Here is a 19,162-nt window from a genome sequence, read left to right as displayed (position 1 = left end):
AAAATGTGTTCACCATATGGCTTATGTGTACTGTATGTCTGTGTGTGCATTATCAGTATGTGCCTGTTGGTTGGCTGTGCGTGCATTCACTGTATGCTTGTATTTGTTTGTGTAGGAAAATGTGTGTGTATGTACAGTACGTATGTACCAGTGTGTGTTTACAGTGCAAATCTGCCGTGGAAATGTAGGCGATGTGTGTTTACTACCGGTAATCAGCTTTTCATTACAACTCATCCTCTTGGAGGTAGTGTGTTCCCCTGTCCTTGAGAACCATCCAAAATGACCCCCAGCAAGACCATCTAACTTTGTTTTCTTGAAAGGAGACTGGGAACTTTTCCATCAAGATTAACATACTGTGTGTTGGCGGTTAACTGTTATGAGTCTGGTTTACATCATGAACGACCCAAAAAGTGTGACTTCTAAAGCAATCGCTGCCGTTTCTAAACACTCCCAAGGTGCTCTGGAGGATATTCGTTAGCACTACTTTGCCTATAAGAATACATTCTGCAGGCTTCCTCTGTAAAAGCTATTTTAAGCGTAGTTTGTGTAGAGCGTAAATGCTATTGAAATGTTTGAGAGCTGTAGGCTGAAATTGTTGCTTGCTTCTGTGTGTGGCAATGTGAAGTGAAATAGCTTTTGACCCATGAACGTTCAGTTATCACATGGCTGTTATGAGTGGCTCAGTGCTGTAATTGTAAGTGGTTAGTGTATATCTGGGCGGAGCCCATGCGTGTTTGAAAATGAACTGAGAGTTATGTCTGTCATAATCACTCTATATGTTCAAGGGTTTAAGCCAAGGCTGCCCCTACTCAGTGATGGGTGCTCCTGTTAGTGCAATGAGCCATTTTGTAAGTCACTCAGTGATGTGAATGAGACCCCTGTTCACCCATGTGCTAGGATGATATGGGATAAAATTGTGAGAATTTGAGAAGAAACCATTTTTAGTAGAAGATGCTAAAGGACCACTTGCTGAGCCCCATCCTGAGTGCTGGCAGTCTTGTTGTTTTAAGCTCTGGGACCCCTGATTGGCTTCACGCTGGGCTTGGTTTGATTGGATCCCACACCTGCATAAGTAAGGTTGTCTCTGGCATTTGTTTTGCACTTCTCTGTATGAGCAGATCTCTGTATCTCAGACCCCGCCCCCGTCTCCCCACCTTCCGCTGCCGTCTCAACTTCTGTGACGTTTTACAGTTTGCTGATCTCTGTATTCTCCTTTTTGCACAACGCAACAAACACTTAGACGTTTTATAAAGAAAAGATTGTTTTCTTTATGTCATGTCTAAAAAAATAATAATAAAAGTGCGCAACTGAATTTTGAAAACAACCCCAAGTCTCTGTTTATGTCTCATTAATTTATAATGTGGTGCTTGTCTGAGGGACAATCTGTGTGTGTGTGAGAGAGAGGAGGAGAGAGAGGGGGGGGAGTATCGGTCAGGACTAATTGCATTGTCCCCTCAGTGATTTAACCTATTGATTAAAGAGCTGAGCTAAAGACTCTGATGTCCATAGGGCCATTACATGACATTGTGACATGGCAAGATGGTGTGGTAGATGAGTCATGCACCGCAGCAATATCAGACTTAAGCACTTTCCCTTTTCCCACTCTCCCACTGACCGTAAAATTGAACATTCAGATCACAATAAAAGTGACACACTGCGTGCAAACACAAAGAAATGAGATCACACACACACACACACATACACACACAACCAAATGATCTCCAGCCCTCTAGGAATTAGGCTGAGCTCTTGGCCAAGGTAGGCAGCCATTTTGTTTATCTCTGCAAGGCTGTCCCCCTCCATCTCTCTCTGCGTGCCAGTCCTGTCTGTCTCCCCCCATCAGTATCTGTCAATGTCACTTGACTCTATTTGCTCTCTCCATGTCACACTGGCTTTGTCACTCTGACTGCCTCTCTCAGGACTCCGTGCTGCCCTCTCTCTCTGCTCTTATCACTGGCTCTATTGGGTCGGCACTGGATCTGCGCTCCCCCTTTCAGATCTGTTATCCTCTCTGTTGCCTTGTTGCCTTGTCCTTCTGTCTGTCTTCCTGTGTCTTTTTGCCTGCTGCCCCCTTCCCTCAGCTGCATTGTTATCATGCCCATTCCAGTCGGAGTCATAGTTATGCAGTCAGGTATATTTATAGACAGAGGTAACCTCATATCAGTGCCATAACACTCCCTTCAATCATCCACTGTCCTGCTCAGTTATTGATTCAATTCTATTCTCTCTCACGGATTATGCTATTATAGCAGACCTGTTTTTTATGTGCCATAATAATTTGATATGTTTACATTTAAGTTAATGAAGCATGTATTTGGAAATAGAAGCATGATTTATTTTATGCCCTTAAAGTGCACAAGGGGTGGTCAAATAATGTGGGTTAATTCCAGAGTTCATCTGTCAAACAAACAAACAAACAAACAAAATAGATTAAATAAATCATAAATAAACCTTAACTGCAGTGACACAATCATCAATGTAATGCAGTGCTGCTGTAGCTGCTTTATACTCTATATTACATGTAATGTTCCTCTATTTCAGTAGTGAAAGGTATTGAAGTTCTGTTAAGGTAAAGTGTATCCTCTTAAGCAGGTAGTAGATTTGGTAAACTACATCCCAACATACAACAAACAATTAACAAAATATCTAATCTGTAAAATGCTCTCTTGAATCTGTCACAAGGCAGGCATGAACATGGTGAGAGGGGAGGCGTTCCTCCCATTGTCTGTGTCACAGGGGTTAAAGAAGGGGAAGATGGGCCCATCCATGTTCTCCATGAAGAAGGAGTGGAGCGCCGTCATGGTAACCGCGTTGTAGAAGGACACCTCCTCCCTGTCGCAGTCCAGGAAGACGCCGATGCGCGTGGGAAGGATGGAGGTCCGCACTGGCGTGGGCTTCGGGTGGGTGCAGGCCACGATGGAGCCGCCCTTAAGTGACAGTGTCCAGAAGCCAGTGGCGGTGGTGCTGACGGCCATCTCGCCCCGAGGGACGTCCTCGCGTGCCACGCCCACCCTCCAGGCAGTCTTTTTGCCCACGTCCACCTCCCAGTAGTGGCGGCCGGTAAAGAAACTCTCCCTGCCCAACACGCAGTAGTAATAGTTGAAGCAGCGGGGGTTCTTCTCTAGCTCCTCTTGGGGGGGCATCTTTTTGTCATCGTCGAAGCGCACTGTGGAGCAATTGGGTGAAAGAGCGAGGAGGGGATGGGCAGTTTCTGGGTCAAAGGTCAGCGTTGTTATATCTGTGATTGACAGATGGACATTTCAGTGGAACATAAAGCTGCACAAAATTATTTACAGATTATAGTGTACAAAATTGTTCAATAATGTTGATTCACACCCTAGAGATATTATGTACTTGGGTATATTGAGGCTTTCATGTGTTTCCAGATCCTGTACTGAATGGGTCCCACAAACTGTCCAGAACAAACTTCACTGTCCACTGGAGGGGGGGCTATGTAGTTGACGTCACATCTGCAGGCAAACAGCATTGGAACTAGATGCAAAGTGTTTTTTCAACAATACAAATGCATGCTACATCCACTAATACATACAGTAAATATGCAATAACTGTGTCTCAGGTAGATTAAAGAGTGAAATGGTTGACACTAAGAAAACAGTACCTATGTGAAGGTACCTTAATAATTATATTCAGTAACTTGCCTTTGTAAGAGTTCTCTGATTTCCTGCAAAGATTAAATGAATAATTCAGGTTTTGGGACATTTTTACATTACATATATAAACAATTCTGTGCTATCGAATCAATGCTTTTGTACTATATACTATACATACTGGCCATGTATATGAATAAACATATCACCTTACCTTCAACACTTTTAAACACATGCTTAAAGGTTTATGACTGGCAGCATGACAGACTTGATCCAATATATCAAGTGACTGTTGATTTGATGACAAATAGCATCTAGTATATTCTCTGGGATCTCTCCAATCCCCTCTGGTGACGCCCCTGCTAGCCTGTCCTCCCCACCCACCCACTCGCCCACCCACTCACTCACTTTGAGCAGTTTGGGACTGTCCTCTTCCCTTAGTTTGATATTCAGGGTTTCAATGGCTCGCTCCAGATTTCTCCCTTGCATAGAAATCTTTCTCTCTCTCTCTTTCAGCAGACTTATTCTTTTCTCTTTCTCTTTCCTGAGTCGTTCAATATCATTCTCTTCCTCTTCATCCAGGAACCGATGAATGTTCCGGAACTCGGCTTGGATCTCCCGCTCCATTTTATCAAACTTGAACTAATCAAGAGGAGTTTCAGAGAAACATATAGAAAGAATAAAAATTATAGCAGAAACATAAATATGTGAATACAACACATGGAGTTAGCAATGCTGCGGGTTTAGTTTGTACACACTTCACATGTTTACCCATATGGATGCAACTTAATAATGCATTCATGAATTCCATGGCGCATGCTGTTCTGAATTAATTGACTCGATCCATTGCATGTAAATTCTGGTACCTCCACATCAAGGGCCTCTGCATAGGTGTCCCTTTCTTCTTCATAACACTCATCAACTTCATGTTTTATCTTCTTAATAGCTTGAATAAGCTTATTCTGAGAACAACAAGAAAACAAGATATACTGATATAGGTTATGTTCACAACAAAATTACATTTAGGATTGCTTAGAAAAAACTCCAAATAAGGTCAGTTGGCCTGTGAATAAACTTTGTTCTTTGACTATATATTAACCAAGTCTACTTATAAAGAGCTTATTAATAACACACCAGCTGTCACACTCACTGTCTCTGTAAAATGCCAGATGAATACTTACCTTGAAATCATTTAGATGAGAATTGTTGAAGTTGTTGTTGGTGTCTTTAATGCGATTCTTGTACATTCCAAGTGGTCTTTACAGAACAGGAAACAAAAAAAGACCAGCGGTGAACACTGGAGCGGGGAGACCGGGACGTAAAAAGAGAGATTTGGCTGGGTGTCACGATGACAGAGATAGAAAGACAGAAAGATATACTGCAGCTGAAGCGGCGAGCAGTTTGGGTTGTGTCATATGCAAGGAGAGGTTTAAACCCTAAAACAGGTTGTCATTGTTAGTACGCCCAACAGCTTGGGTCAAACATGTGGGCATTAACACAACAGAGTGACATAGTAGGAGGGACTGTGGGTCTCTGCTCGTTGCTGTCTGAGAGGAGAGCATGTACAATTTATGGCTCGGAGGTGAGAGCTTTCTATTTTTGTCTGTCAGTGGAAAGAAAAAAGGTGCATGTCAGTGGACAGAACCGGGAAACAGAAGGGAGGTTATATTTCGTAGTAAATGATCTGTCTAGAGAAAAAACACCTCTGTCCCTCACGCACAAACACACACACACACACACTATGTACAGTATGTGTATGGGCATTGATAGCATTCTCCAAATAGAGTTACTGAACAGAGGGGTTGTTATGTTTCACAGTGAGTGCTCTGTCTGGAAGGGGGTCGGTGCATGTGCTTCACATTTTTGTTGTGTCACAGAGATAGGGAGGAAGAGAGAGAGAAAGAGGGAGGGAGAGAGAGGAGGGGGTGTAAAGTCAGAGGTTCAGTATTGCTCTGTTCCCTTTGTATAATTCATGTTGGTTTCCTGATGATGTTCCTCTCTGGCACTGCTGAGAGAGCACTCTGGGCAAACCCGCATCCTACCCAATACTTTTTACATCAGCTGGTGAACATGTTCAGAGAGTAAGGCAGAAATACATTTAGGCATCTCTTTGGAAATGCTAGAAATTCCACATAAAAAAATATCTAGCCTAGGCCTATATATAAAATGTGAACCAATGTCAAGTTTAGAACATGCAAGACAAAGGGCTACTTTAGCGTTTTTCACTTCCAGAAAATGGTCATACAGTTTTTTTCTCAACAGCTTATTGAATTTCATCTATATGCAACACCAACAGTGATTGTTTCTCATCTTTTTCTAAATGCTTGCTTAAGGCCCTTATTTTGGTATAGTCTTTTAACGTAAACTATGTCCGGCTCTAAACGGAAGTAAACAGAAACGATGTCCTGCTAGCCTGCTAGCCATAGCTATGACCCATAGGTTACATTAAGGGAACATTTAAATAGCCTAGATAATAGACCTACGTTATCCTTGCAGTCTTAAACACAACGAATAGCAGCCGTGCATGATTTCAGTCTAGCCATACACTCAAGATTCGCACTGAGCTGATTCGATCAGCCAGGTAAGTAATGCTAGACTATGGCTTATGGCTAACGTGCTACATGTAGATCGGCTTGCTTGCTTGATGTGTTATATACCTAACGTTAGCTCCAATTAAATATGTGTACGACACTTTGAAACATATTCTTATTGAGTGATTAAATAAGTTGTATTGAAAGTAATACACTGAATTTGCTCTACCGCCAGTGGTGGGGTCTTAGCTGCAGTTTTTTCATGCCATGCTAACGTAAAGTGTCAACAGAAATGTCATGTTACTTGGCAGAGGTTAACAAGTTAGTCGGACATTCTTTTTTAACTCTGGGACGACGGAGTCAATATTACTGATAATTTAAAATGCCTATATCTCTGTCTTTTTCAGAGATGAATGGACAGTCTGATAGTGACGTGGACTACAAGAGGAAATATAAAAACCTTAAGCGAAAGTTGAAATTCCTGGTTTATGTGAGTATCCATCCTGCCACTAGCATTGACACATTGTTTGGTTTCGTAGTTTTTGCAAGTTAGTAGTTTGTACTCTTGGGTGTCATTATCACAGAAGTCTTTGCTATACAGGAACAAGAATGCTTTCAGGAAGAGTTGAGAAAAGCACAGAGGAAACTCCTAAAAGTGTCCAGAGACAAAAGGTGAGATTGCATTTTAGTACTGCTTTTTATTCATTAAAAATGCAATGGAAGCAAGATGCAGAATTAAAATGAAAATACCAGATACATGTTGTTAACCCGAGGATACCATGTTTGTGTTTGTTTAGTTTTCTGTTGGACAGATTATTGCAGTATGAGAGGGTGGACGATGATTCTTCAGGTAAGTTACTTAAGTCTACTGAGTACAAGGGCACAGGGATTTCATTTCTCTACAGGCTTAACAAAATGTTCACTATATCTAGTCAAGATAATTCATATTCTTTGAGCTTATTTCACTGAGCTATACCTTAACATGGTACATTGGGTAACTTTTGGAGCAGTGTTGCTGCACAAGTGGTTTTATGTGTTCTGTGTTCTGATTGGATGACCATGAACATTTTCTCACTGATTTAAATTCTTCAGGAAAACAAATGTTGGCTAATATCAATGGGGAAGTGCCAGAACAACAAAACTCAGGAACATTGAACAGCAACATTCCTTATAAAGAGCTGCCTTGTGTATCATACGCTTTAGAACCAGTTATTACATTTATTTTTTGTCTGTAATGCTTCATTATTCTCCTAGATTTTTTCCTATTTGAACTGTTGTTAGATTAAATTATGGTTAAACAAGGGTTGACTTGACTTCCAAGAGCATGGTCATGGTGCCATCTTCATTTACACGGTTAACACAGAGATATCAGCCGAATTGCTCTGTTGACATGAAATATGATTAATTCAGTTTTATCAGAGGTACATGTACAGTATCTTAATCTTTAGTGTCAATATTGTAGATGATGAAATGTGGAAATGTGGGTTTTAGTCTCAGTCATACACTCTCAGAAAGAAACACTCTTCTGCTGGATGGAATAATACTGTGTTCATATATATATAATTTTCTATATAAACATCCTCCTGGGTTGGCACACAAAACTACTCTAGAATTATTTGCTTCATATCCACATCCATTTACAGACCACTGACAGAGACTTTGCATGTCAAAAACAGAATAGCTATGACCAGGATAACAGAATTTCGTAGGAAAGGAAGAGATGCTGTTAGTAGTAAGTAGTAATCTGTAGCCTAGCAGGTACAATTCATGCCCATCAATTGTGAAGCACAGTCATAATGAAGAATAAAGTAGACTGACCTAATCACTGGCATATCGATTTGTGGTGTGGTTAGCCTCTTCAGTATGAGTGTGTCTAAGTAGTAGATTGATACTTAAGCTTATCAGTGTATTGTATTTGTTCTAATATTACATGCAGAAAGATCTATAGGACTGTATAAATAGCATGGGGAGAAATAGAGCCTCATGACTAAATAGATGCCTATGTGTGTTTTTGCCCTGTTCCAGACTCCGATGCCACCGCGTCCTCCGAGAACAGTGAAGGAGAGGGTCTCCGGGAGAGAGAGCGGGAGGGAGTCAAGAAGTGAGTATGAGTCAGAGCTGGCTCTTCTCCAAGTCTCATAGTATCGCAAGCACTAGAGAGCCGTGAAGAGAGGCTCATAAGATGTTTAAAGCACAACTAAGCGCTTTTGAGAGCGGAAAATATCAGCGTCAGGTGTAATCTCCTTGCCATTTAGTGAAGACTTTGTAAGCGTCTTGGTTTTAATGCTATTTAACGCTCCCTTTCACTCGTCTTCTCGCAGGAGGAGGAGTAGTCCTGTCGTCCCCGGTCTTCCATCCTCCACGTCCTCCCACCTCTCTCTGCTCTCGCGCTCGGCCGCCAACACGCTCCCGTCGTCCACCTCCTCACAGTACCTCACCACAGTGAGTGTAAACCCTGGTCACTTCTCTCTCTCTTTCTCACTCGCAGTTTAGCCATCTGACCTGGCTCTCATTCCCCATACACATGTTATGTCTTTTCATAGTTTCACATTTTATTCATATATGATTATTTTTTTCTCTCTTTTCGTGTGTCTGTCACCTTATAACCCTTGTGTGGCCAAATGGGATCTCTAAAAATCCCATATGTGGAGTACATGCTGGTTTTGTCTTCTCATGTCTGTCTGGTGTGACTCCATGCATGGCGATTGTGTTGGATTGTGTTCCTTTGTGTTTGCATCCTAATGTTATGCATGGTAATGCGTGTGTGCGTGTGTGTTTGTGTGTGTGAATGTGTGTGTTTGTGGTGGGTAGCTACCCTTCCCGCCAGAGTATTTGGCTCCCCCTGCTGAGCGAATGAAGAAAGAGCGAAAAACAAAGACGCCCAAACACAAGAAAGACCCTGCAGGGAAGGTGAGAGAGAGAGAGAGAGAGAGAGAGAGATAGATAGAAGGGGGAGGGTGGTGGAAAAAAGAAGGTGATTTATAATACATAGCCCTAGGTCAGGGCTAGGTAACACCATCCGTAAATGAATGGTGTCCGGTGTTTCATATTTCATAAAGCCCTGGACTGCAGTAGAAGGAGTTGCTCTATGAAATATACATTATCATCATTACTAGCAGTAATGTAGGACATGCGTTAATGCTTTTTATACAAATTTTTCCCTTCTACACATTCACACACACACACACACACACACACACACACACTCACACTCACACATACACTGCTTAGGTGGTGCCGCCATTGGCCTCTAATTACCCATCAGCCCCTGCAGCAGCCCCGGCGGCTGGCACGCCGTTCAGCTGGGTCCCACGGCAAATGCTGAGCGGAGACACGGCGGAGGAGGAGGGAGACAGCGATGGAGAGAGTGACCGAGGAGAGGAGGAGAGAGGAGAGGGAGACGAGGCCGAGTTAGTCATTGACATTCCCAATGAGTGAAGGTGAGCTGGGGGCCTCCATAGCACTCGCATGTTACACCAGCCCCCTGCATGAACTAATGCTATTACACACAATATGGTGTCATTAAAGTGGACATGCAACAGTCCATGTTGTTAATTTACAGGATAGTGCGTAGTGCCCAGTCACTTGCAATCTTCAAATTGGTTTTAGATAGCATTGTCTGTATTTTCTTCTCTCAAGTCTGAAGATTTGGACTGTTTTGCAGATGTGTTACATAATTATAATAAGACATAGATCATGCCAGTCACTGTTCTCTGATTTAAACGTTGTGTTATAACTTGACTACAATTTTACCCACGAGCCTTCCTTATCCTACCTGTGTGCATTTTTGTAACTGTCTCAACTTGATTGGGGAAAGAGGGAAATGTCAAACGGAGACACACCCGTGTGTGTGAGTGAGTGTGTGTGTGAGTGTGTGTGTGTTTCTGTAACCACTGCAGTAGAGGCTGCTTCAAAACTATCTTCTATACATTGGAGGCACCATTGAAAACCAATGACGAGTTGCGATGTAATCTTGGTGCCAGGTGCTTTTGACAGACTGGCCAGAGGGGAGCCTTAAGCCTTAAGAGAGCCTTAAGGGCGACCTAGCGAGAGAGAGAGCGAGAGTATAAGAGAGTGAGAGTATAAGAGAGTGAGAGTGAGAGTGAAAGTGAGGTTAAGCCACAGTGAAGACTGGGCTCAACACAATATCCTGGGTATCGGTGACTGTGTCACACCCACTGAAACCTCATTCATTTACTTGTGTGTCTTTTTTTTCATTTTCAGGTGGGGACGAAGGAGTGGCCGGAGAGAATTCTTGTCATATTTTTTGTGTGTATTTTTTTTTTTGTATCTTGTTTCATTGTTTTTTTGTGTTGCTCCGTCTTGAATGTTATAAAATAAACACATTTGCTACATAAGTTGCTTGTCTGTTTTTTGTCGCGTTGACACTGTCTGTGCCTGCTTTCAGCACCACCCTTATCACACCATCCACATGATTCCCTTTGTCCTGCAGCATTGTGTGTTGTCACAGTCACACAGGGAGAACAATCTAGAACAAACCTACAGAATGTGGATAGTCACTGAAAAAAAATAGTTGCATAGTTACAATTCCATAGCAACCTGCATTATACTGTACATAGTGGGTGTATAAGTCCTGTAGTCCTTGTGAGGGTGTGTCCAAGTAATCCTGCTTGTCTATCACCATGTGAAATCTCTGCTGGTGCATTGCTTGGGAATGCAGCCATACTGGTAGTTGGTTAGCAGGGGTGTGTGTGAGGGGTGTGAGTGTTTCTGTGTACAGGGCAGGGCAGGTCTGAAGCATGCTTCACGGAGGCTGCAACTGAGCGAGAGGGAAGGGTGGAGGGAAGGTGGGGTTGTCAAAGGCAACGAGGGAAAAAAAGAGGGGGGAGAGGAAATGGGCAGACACATTCTAGCATGCAAGAGGGAGAGAGTGACAGAGAGGGAGAGAGAGAGAGTGAGCTTGGGTGGAGCGCAGTCAGTGGAGATAAGGGCAAATTGGAAGAGAGAGAGTTAAGGGAGCAAACGAGAGGAGGAATGAACTGATCTGCTGAGCTGAGCCTTTGTCTGACACAGAGGGGAAACGCACACAGAACCCACCCACATCACGCTGCAGCACAGGCTGCCCCCCCCCCCCACAGCAGCTTGCAGGGGCTGGACTGAGTGAGTGAGTGAGCGAGCGAGAGAGAGAGGGAGACAGAGCCATGCCTGCTGCTGGAGTCGGTGTTGCTGCGTCACTGCTGGCAGCGCTGCTGCTGCTGGGCCTGCTGAGCGGCCGAGCGCGGAGCCAGGCGGAGACGGATCCCGACTTCTCCCTCTGCCGCCGCAGCTTCTACCAGGAGACGCCCCCCCGGGGAGCCGCCCAGGCAGCGGACGAAGCCGAGCTCGTCCAGCGCTGCCACAGCCTGCCCGGGGGACGGAGCTTCGCCTCGCTCTACAACTCCACCTGTGGGGCCAGCGTCTACTCCGCCTTCTGCCTGAGTCAGGAGAACAACTGGGGAGAGCAGGCGGCCGACACACAGGTAAGATCAGCAGTCCTTCACCTGCTAGCTTCACATGTTCTATCCCAGCTGATAGTTTATTTATAAGAACTCAGTGTTCTGTGAGAGTAAGTAAAGCATTGCTGTAGGAGGACGAAACATCCTGTTCATTTTGACCATTACATAATGGGGCTGTAATGGTTATACATAACAATAGATACTACACAACAAATGACATGTACTGGACTAAGGACGTATTTGTACTCCACTGAATTACACCCAGGCCACATTATGACCACATTATCCTATTTCTTGCTGTGTTTGGAGTCAACAGTAATAGTCCAGAAATGGCACTCTGTGCTGTTCACTGTGTACTTTAAAACCACAACAAATATTTATATCTAAACAAACATAACACTGCCCTCTTGAGGGTGTTCGCTATGTTGTCAGGGTGCAGTGCATCACTGTTGACAGCTAGGCCACCTCAAAGTTCAGCAGTGCTTATACCCTGAGTGGACACATTACTCATGACGGAGCAAATATGTGGTTGATTTGATGTCTACGTTTGCCAAGAGGCTGGTGTTGTGAGGTGAGGCGTGTATCTCTGCCTGCTGCAGACCAGCTCATATGTCTGCAGCTTCAGCAGGTCTCATGTTACGTAAGTCAGTGTGCTGGTGGCATTGACCCATCCCCCCCCCCCCCCCCCCACTCTTTGATTTCCTTCCAGGCTGCAGATGATGGGGATGGCTCCCGTGCGGAGAGTCCACCTGACTCTGAGGTGCTCGTGCCCGCTCTCCTGGGAGGAGGTGGGGCCCAGAGCGAGGGGAACGCGGCGGCGAACCCTTCCCGCTCGGCGTGGGACGTGCTGGTCTCCAGGCTGGTGAGGGAGGTCGCGGTGCCCAAGTGCGCCGGCGGCGCCCCCGAGGGAGCCGATCTGTTCGTGCTGACCGGAGCCGCTGGGCTGAGCGAGGGGGAGGACGGAGGCTGCCGGGCGGGCGCGCTGTGGTCAGCCGTGTGCTGCGTCTCCGCAGGGGAGGAGAGCGGAGTGTTCAGCGTGGGGCTGGTGAAGGGGAGTGGGGAGGAGGAGGAGGAGAGGGTGCTGAGCGTCCAGGAGCTGGCAGAGGTCACCGGGGTCGCCGCAGTCTTCACTGGGTTCTGTGGGGAGGTGGACAGCGACAGCGAAGTGGTGGAGCTCCTCCTCGAGAAACTGGACAGCTTGAGAAAAGAGGCAGAATCAGAGGCAGGGGCCTCGGTAGATGCGGACGGAGAGCTGACAAGTTCAGTCAGTGAGACGGGTGACACAGGAAGTGATGAGGTCCCAGAGGTCACCCAGGAGGAAGTGATGTCATCTAGTCAAAGTGAGGCCCAAGGCAGCGCAGTGCCTTCAGATGACATCGTGAAGCTTCAGGAGGCTTTGGAGATGGAGAATGAAACCCAGAGCTCGGGCTCCTTCGTGGGCGGAGCACTGATGTACCTCCTCTCCTCCTCCGTGTCCCTCCTCTACGCCCCCGTCCGTCCAGTCGTCTCCACCCTGACCGCTCTGCCCGGGCAGGTGACCTACGTCCTGGGTGAGGAGCTGGCCGTGCTGTCCACTGTGCCCTGCGGCACCTTCTCGCTCTTCCAGAACATGGTGTGCGATGCGTGGGGCGGGGTGTCGACCGCCGTCGGCCTGGTGACCGGCGTGGGAGAGCTGTGCTTCTCGGGGATCTACTCCTGCTCCTCGCCGCTGGTGGGGAGCCTGTACGGCGCCTGCTACGACGGGGTGGCCGGCGTGGGTCAGCTGGCCGCGGACAGCGTGGACATTTTCGGAGGCGCCCTGGACAACGCGTGGTCCGTGTCCAAGTTCTTCGGGGGAACGGCGTGGGACTACGGCGGGGGCTACGTGGGCACAGTTGTGTCCGAGCTAGGCCACCAGGTGAAGACGGTGGGCCACGGCCTGGGCAAGCTGGTCTGGCGAGTGGGCAGAGGACTGGGCAACGTGGTGGGGATAGCCGGCGGACTGGCCGGAGGCACCGTGGGCTCGGTAATAGAAAATGTGAAAGAGGCCTTTGGAGGAGAGTGAGAGTGTGTGTATGTCCATGTGATGTGTGTCCATGAGTGTGTGTTTGTGTGAATGAGGCATTTTAGAGGAAGAAAAAGCCATGGCCTTGGGGGGGGAGGGAGATACCAACGTTGTGTTATTGCTCTGTGCATGGAAATAACAGCTTAATTGGCATGGCAGAAAACAAACAATGAAGCTTACATGGTGTGTGGTGATCCCTTAAAGCTGCTTTATGCGATTTTAGCACACCACGGCTTGCCAACCTTTACCAGACTTACTACCAGCACAGGATTCCACCCGTCCTTTTAGCATACTATGTACATGCAAATGAATTGGATTCTAGGAATTGTGGATGTTTCCTGATGCTTTCCTAATGAAATTAGTTTATGATAATATACACCAGTTGTGTTGTTCTTTTTTATTATCTGTTGCTGATGGCTGTCAGAATGTCCAGCTGGCATAGGTATTTTGAGTATCGCCAACAGCAGTTTTAAGAGCTGATTTGGTGTGAAGTTTCACAATTAGCTCTCACTGTGTCAGGTTGGGGGTGTGTATAGCAGTAAGGTCAGCAGTATGGTGCGCTGAGTATTAGACAGCAGGGAGGATTACAGAGGGTGCTGGGTCCTAATGAATGTCATTTTCAGGGTGTACAGCTCAGTTGTTGCACTATAAATCAAGTCGCTTGCTTTATTTTTTATGGGTGGAAATGGCTACACTGTTTTACTAATCCTATTCTTCTGAAGTGATGGGGAATAGTGTGTTTACTTTGTGCTTCCTTGAGGAAAATCTGGTTTGGGGTGGCAGCAAGTTGTGTTGTTCAAGTGTGTCCATATATGACCACATAAATGTAATCCATGTCTGTCTTAATGAATCCAAATTACACCAATTGACTGTGCATGAACAACAATAAAGACTCCTGCAATCCCACCCTGACAGCTCTTCTTGCTCATACTTGCAATAGGCTCGATTAGGTCTGGGGGTAAAAAACTATACATCATGACAAGCATCAATTTAGTGTAAATGTTTATTAAAATATACAAAAAGGACATATATGCATATGTATAAACCAAGATAAATATGCATATGCAGTACAATTATACAGTAATTGTATATATTCATATAGAATTTCTGACACATATATAAGAAGTTATTTTGCATTAAAACTGGCAGTGGTGATTTTCATGTTCTTCCCCCCTGGGAGAGGGAGTCCCTCCATCAGCAGCAGGGGCTCTGGGGGCGAGAGGAAGGGGATTGGGGGTGGACACGGGAGGTGGGGGGAGAGAAGCAGCCTTTCGAGAGAAGCCAAGGAGCAGCACCGTTCACCTGAGACCCACACTTTGGAACCCTGACAACACTTTTGATGAAGCCAGCACACCTTATGCATCTTTAGTCATCTAACACTTGACCATGCACTCATAACATTTTATCCTATTGTCCCTATGAGTGTAATCGAGGGTTTACACATTCAGATTAATATGACCTGATATTAAATTAGGATGTCTCTATTTCTTTTGTCGTAGAAAAATTTTCTGTAGTGATAATTTTCGTAGTAATAATTTTCTGTTATGATTCCATATATAAATGAGTATACAATGCAGTATGTGTCGGCCTCATTGAAAGTGTTAGTTGAAAGCTCTGAGTTTACTCATACAACCTCAAAGAGGACAAAAAAGTCAACGACAACATCAAAGGAACATGGCATCAAAATCCTTTCATCCATCTCCACACACAGCTGGGGATCTCTGCTAGCCTGGGTTGGACTGTCCGAATAGAAGTGTTTATTGTGGACCATCAGCAGTCCTTTCCCTCTGGTATCCACAGTTTATTATGGCTGGAGCCAAGTCTCGCCATCTCAGTGACCCTGAGCAAAGCAGACTTGGTGACCGGAGGACTAACATCGCCCCCCTGGGCTGCTGTGTCCTTCAGCCGGACACGGCCTATGTCCGCCGATGTCCTCCGATGCTTCCTGGTGGTTCTCTGTGAGTGTGTGAGGAGGGATGTGGGAGTGTGTAGACGTGTGTCTGTGTGTGTGCGCGTGAGACGCACGCGATCATGTCTGGTGGTAGTGGTGATAGTGGTGATGGTGGTGGTGTTCGTGGTGGTGGTGGTGCTCGTGGCGTTGGACCACCGGCACCACGAACCCGGGGCTGCCGGGCAGGACGGGCGCCTGCTGCTGCTGCTGCTCTCGCTCCAGGCCCGGCGGGGTGGCGGGCGGAGGTTGCTGCTGCTGCTGCTGGTGCTGGTGTTGGTGCTGGTGCTGCTGCTGGTGCTGGTGTTGGTGCTGGTGCTGGGGGCCCTTGGTGGGCGAGAGGGCGTCCCGGGCCTTGGTGCGCAGCCGCTTGCTGTGGCTGTGCTGAAGCGGGTGCTGGTGTTGGTGCTGGTGGTGGAGCGCGGCGGCCGGCTGGCTCTGCTGGGTCAGGTGATACACGTCCTGGCCGCCGTGGGACCCCGCCGACGCGCTGTGGTGCAGCGGCGCGTGGTAGCCGTGGCAACGGCCCGACTTGCCCCCGGCCGGGTGGGCGCCCACCAGCGCCGCCAGGGCCGCTTTGCCCGCGCCTTTGGGTGACTTGAGGAACTGGGGCCCTCGGCTGGCGCGGGGCTCCACGGCGCTGCAGTACTCCCCGATGACCTGCGAGCGGCGCTGGTGCGCTGCGTGGACCTCGGGCTCCTGGGAGCGCGAGCGGCTCTGGGGGTGGGGGCCTTGCGGCATCGGCTGCTCCTGGGGGGCTGGGGACGAGACAGACAGCAGGGTGAGATTCACCTAGCCAGCGTATTCTGAAGTGCGCTACACATATAAATATATATTCTCTATATTGACTTCTTCCATTTTAAACACTAGACAGCACTAAACAACATAGATCTGATACGTTTTATGATACATTTTATTACCATACACATATAACTGCAATAACTAGCTTTCTATTACTGAGAAAAGGGCCATTTTCGTAATTGTACTTCATGCAGCGGTGGCCTACCTTCAAACCTCGAGGTGTAGTTCTCAATCCCAGCCAGGTCCAGGTAGTGATTTCTCCTCTCAGTGTTCTCGTCCACACAGTAGTGCTGGCCCTCTGGCGGGTCACTGCTCTGGCCTCTGGATCACACAGCAAGCACACACACACTTTAAGTATGAGAAACTGCAGTGTTACAAGCCACAGTAACTCACTCACACACACACTGAGTTGGCAGCACCTTAATGAATGTCAGGAAATGTAATTTAATCATGAATTAATCATTCATTACATTCATTATTAATGGTTGTTGCTGGTTTGGACAAAGGTGAGTGTGATGCCATGGCAGGAGTGCAGTGCAGTGCCCACCTGACTTGAGAGACGTGTTTGCGGTTCTCTTCTGCGTGACAGCGACCCACCTCTCGCTCTGAGGGAAGAGAACCATGACAGGGATGATCCCACAGGAAGATGCTCATCTACTGACAGTGGTCCAAAAATATTCTATCCTTTAATACTACAACACCAACATGGCAGACAGGTCCCATTGATGTCTTTATTGCCTCAAAACTGCCACTTGCTAAAAACCATAATGGCACCAACACATAAGCTGTAATGTAGTAATATCATTAAATTCAGTCAGTAATCACATGATCTAAGCAACTGCCCTGATACAATCAGCCTGAGAATTAGTCATCGCAAGAAAATTGGGGATTGGCAGAGGTAGACAACCTGGCTTCAGAAAGTAAAAGTCCTACCATATATTTGATAAAAAACATTCACTTAACCATCTGATCTAAATTAGCACAATTCTACCGCCAAGTAGACGAGCTAATTAGTGATTTGCTGTGTTAAGTGCACAGTCAGAAGGAACACATTGCAGGACTTTTACTCTCTTTGAACACAAGGACTTGCAGGACTTTGTTTTTATACTTAAGCCGGTGTTGTCCAGCTGTGGTTATTGGGGAGGATTAATGGTACAATCACTCCCAGAAAACAACAATTCTCAGCAGTACCAAGCAGCATATAATGACATGGTCAACCACAGGCTAAACAATGTACATCCGTGAGTAATGCACATATGCAGATGGCTAATCACAATGCAGGACAAGGCAAAGGGACTGAGACGGCCAGTACAGTAACTTAACTCGTGCAGCTGTAGCTGTGCTGGTCAGCACTGCTGTCCTGGGCGGCGGCTCTCACCTGCTCCTGAGCTGATGGTCTCTCTCCGCCGTGTGTTAGGCTCCGGGGTGACTGTCAGCTTCACCCGCAGCGTCTTGCTCTTAGTGTGGCCTGAGTGGTTGACCGAGGCGTCCACCACGTCGTAGATGGTGTGCATCAGACTGGACATGTCCTATAGAACACAGGAGGAGGACACACTTAGGGCTACTAGGAGGCTACTGATTGTCTATCAGTGCTTTACATGTGTCCTCTGCTCCCCTGACACCAGAGAGACAATGTGTGTGTGTGCGTGTCTGTGTGTGTGAGTGTGTGTTTGTATGTATTTGTGTGTGTTTGTGTGTGTGTGTGTATGTGTGCATTGTTATATAACAGAGGGTTTTTGTAAGACCCATAAAATAATCGCACGGTTATCACACAATTCCTGCCCAGCCTCTGTACCTCCTTGGTGACTTTTCCGCTGTTGTCAAAGTCGTAAAGAGTGAAGACCCACTCCTGACGATTATCATCTTCCACGGACACATCACACTCCAGGTCCTGTTGGCATGACAACAAGAGACAGTTACTCAGCAACCCGGCTCACGCCCCCAGGCAGCCACCAGGGGTCAGTGTGTAAGTGTGCCATTTCACACACCGCCTCAAACCGCTTGACGTTTCAAATCCCTCTTTCTCAACCCCCCGAAGCCAATAAAAGCCTTGCGTTTCAGCGTAGCTCTTAAACCCCTGCATTAGCTGCCATCTTAGCGGAGAGGGGAATTGTCAGAGGAGAGAGGGCGAGAGAGAGAGAGAGAGAGAGAGAGAGAAGCCAAGGGAATTGCCATGCTATTATACAGTTGTCTTTCTTCCTTTTCCAGGAAAAGGATTTTAACCACATTTCTCAGTTACAGCTTCTTGGCAGGCCCTTTGATTCAGGGCTATCTGGTAACATGACTGTAATTGGGAAAATAAACCGCCGGAGCGCAGGCATCGCCACAGGCAAGCTAGCATCCAGGGGGAGAGCAAGAGCGAGAGCCAGGGAGGGAGGGCATTTACATTTTATACACGGGCAAACAGGTCCATTTTCTGCCTCCAAACCCCAAGCGTTCATGTCTCCCTTTGCTTAGCTGAACTGAGCTGCACAAACCTCAGCAGCTCCTCCTGCTTGCCATGTGCTCTTCTGCTCCCCTGTAGGGGGTTGCAGTACATTTAGCATGGGGTGCATCATGGCTCTGAGAGCAGAGGCTTCTACTGTTCAGACAGAGCAGAACCAGTCCTGATTGAGAGAACAACCTGAGCTGAACTAGCCTGCTGAACGTGTCATTCTGATATGTCTACAGCTACAAGACAGCGAACGCAGAGATCACACAGACCACTGAAGTCTGAGCGCTGGTGCAGAGGCTTGTGAGGAGCCCACGTGAGCAGCAGCAGCTGCAATGTTTGA

The 19,162-nt window shown here is 46.7% G+C and overlaps 4 protein-coding genes across 7 annotated transcripts in view; 2 read left to right on the top strand and 2 right to left on the bottom strand.

Moving 5' to 3' along the window:
* Positions 1 to 2,341: 2,341 nt before the first annotated feature.
* LOC143118487 (zinc-binding protein A33) lies at positions 2,342 to 5,084 on the bottom strand. Of its 3 annotated transcripts, none has more exons than XM_076279544.1 (6): positions 4,790 to 5,084; positions 4,475 to 4,570; positions 4,017 to 4,250; positions 3,660 to 3,682; positions 3,355 to 3,470; positions 2,342 to 3,166 (listed from the first exon to the last, which is right to left on the bottom strand). In XM_076279544.1, the coding sequence occupies exons 1-6, from the start codon at positions 4,853 to 4,855 to the stop codon at positions 2,676 to 2,678; spliced, it is 1,026 nt and encodes a 341-aa protein (XP_076135659.1). In that variant the 5' UTR covers positions 4,856 to 5,084; the 3' UTR covers positions 2,342 to 2,675. The 3 variants fall into 3 exon arrangements, with proteins under 3 accessions (XP_076135659.1, XP_076135658.1, XP_076135660.1); XM_076279543.1 differs by having other exon boundaries at positions 2,342 to 3,238; positions 4,790 to 5,082; XM_076279545.1 differs by lacking the exons at positions 4,475 to 4,570; positions 4,790 to 5,084 and adding an exon at positions 4,367 to 4,462 and having other exon boundaries at positions 2,342 to 3,238.
* Positions 5,085 to 5,994: 910 nt separating this feature from the next.
* Positions 5,995 to 10,497, top strand: ino80e (INO80 complex subunit E). 2 transcript variants are annotated; one of them, XM_076279541.1, is made up of 9 exons: positions 5,995 to 6,189; positions 6,547 to 6,629; positions 6,741 to 6,811; positions 6,937 to 6,989; positions 8,165 to 8,240; positions 8,461 to 8,581; positions 8,951 to 9,049; positions 9,371 to 9,579; positions 10,364 to 10,497. In XM_076279541.1, the coding sequence occupies exons 2-8, from the start codon at positions 6,549 to 6,551 to the stop codon at positions 9,575 to 9,577; spliced, it is 708 nt and encodes a 235-aa protein (XP_076135656.1). In that variant the 5' UTR covers positions 5,995 to 6,189; positions 6,547 to 6,548; the 3' UTR covers positions 9,578 to 9,579; positions 10,364 to 10,497. The 2 variants fall into 2 exon arrangements, with proteins under 2 accessions (XP_076135656.1, XP_076135657.1); XM_076279542.1 differs by lacking the exon at positions 8,951 to 9,049.
* Positions 10,498 to 11,016: 519 nt separating this feature from the next.
* Positions 11,017 to 14,545, top strand: LOC143119455 (uncharacterized). The gene is made up of 2 exons (XM_076280978.1): positions 11,017 to 11,619; positions 12,305 to 14,545. Exons 1-2 carry the CDS (start codon positions 11,302 to 11,304, stop codon positions 13,637 to 13,639), a joined length of 1,653 nt encoding a protein of 550 aa, XP_076137093.1. The 5' UTR covers positions 11,017 to 11,301; the 3' UTR covers positions 13,640 to 14,545.
* An 81-nt stretch (positions 14,546 to 14,626) lies between these two features.
* The window catches only part of nkd2b (NKD inhibitor of WNT signaling pathway 2b), a 26,251-nt gene continuing 21,715 nt past the window's right edge, over positions 14,627 to 19,162 (bottom strand). Inside the window, exons 6-10 of the mRNA XM_076280979.1 lie at positions 18,184 to 18,279; positions 17,767 to 17,917; positions 16,936 to 16,993; positions 16,594 to 16,709; positions 14,627 to 16,345 (exon numbers count right to left, since the gene is read on the bottom strand). Coding sequence (XP_076137094.1) covers positions 15,669 to 16,345; positions 16,594 to 16,709; positions 16,936 to 16,993; positions 17,767 to 17,917; positions 18,184 to 18,279 — 1,098 coding nt within the window. The 3' untranslated portion in view covers positions 14,627 to 15,668. The remainder of the gene's footprint in view (positions 16,346 to 16,593; positions 16,710 to 16,935; positions 16,994 to 17,766; positions 17,918 to 18,183; positions 18,280 to 19,162) is intronic.

This window comes from Alosa pseudoharengus, unplaced genomic scaffold, assembly GCF_046254945.1.
Source record: "Alosa pseudoharengus isolate Yale_2024_CS ecotype anadromous, Long Island Sound unplaced genomic scaffold, YU_APseudo_1.1 YU_APseudo_1.1_scf_12, whole genome shotgun sequence".
Taxonomy (NCBI): Eukaryota; Metazoa; Chordata; class Actinopteri; order Clupeiformes; family Clupeidae; genus Alosa; species Alosa pseudoharengus.
Note: the sequence above shows the minus strand (reverse complement) of the source record. Positions and strands in the feature narration are given on the sequence as shown.

Coding starts and splice junctions, on each gene's coding strand:
- ino80e (XM_076279541.1), top strand. CDS start 6,549: ATGAATGGACAGTCTGATAGTGACGTGGACTACAAGAGGAAATATAAA. Junction 6,630..6,740: donor AGTTGAAATTCCTGGTTTAT/GTGAGTATCCAT, acceptor TTTGCTATACAG/GAACAAGAATGCTTTCAGGA. Junction 8,582..8,950: donor CCTCACAGTACCTCACCACA/GTGAGTGTAAAC, acceptor TGTGGTGGGTAG/CTACCCTTCCCGCCAGAGTA.
- LOC143118487 (XM_076279543.1), bottom strand. CDS start 4,855: ATGTACAAGAATCGCATTAAAGACACCAACAACAACTTCAACAATTCT. Junction 4,571..4,789: donor CTCATCTAAATGATTTCAAG/GTAAGTATTCAT, acceptor TGTTGTTCTCAG/AATAAGCTTATTCAAGCTAT. Junction 4,251..4,474: donor CAGAGGCCCTTGATGTGGAG/GTACCAGAATTT, acceptor CCTCTTGATTAG/TTCAAGTTTGATAAAATGGA.
- LOC143119455 (XM_076280978.1), top strand. CDS start 11,302: ATGCCTGCTGCTGGAGTCGGTGTTGCTGCGTCACTGCTGGCAGCGCTG. Junction 11,620..12,304: donor AGCAGGCGGCCGACACACAG/GTAAGATCAGCA, acceptor ATTTCCTTCCAG/GCTGCAGATGATGGGGATGG.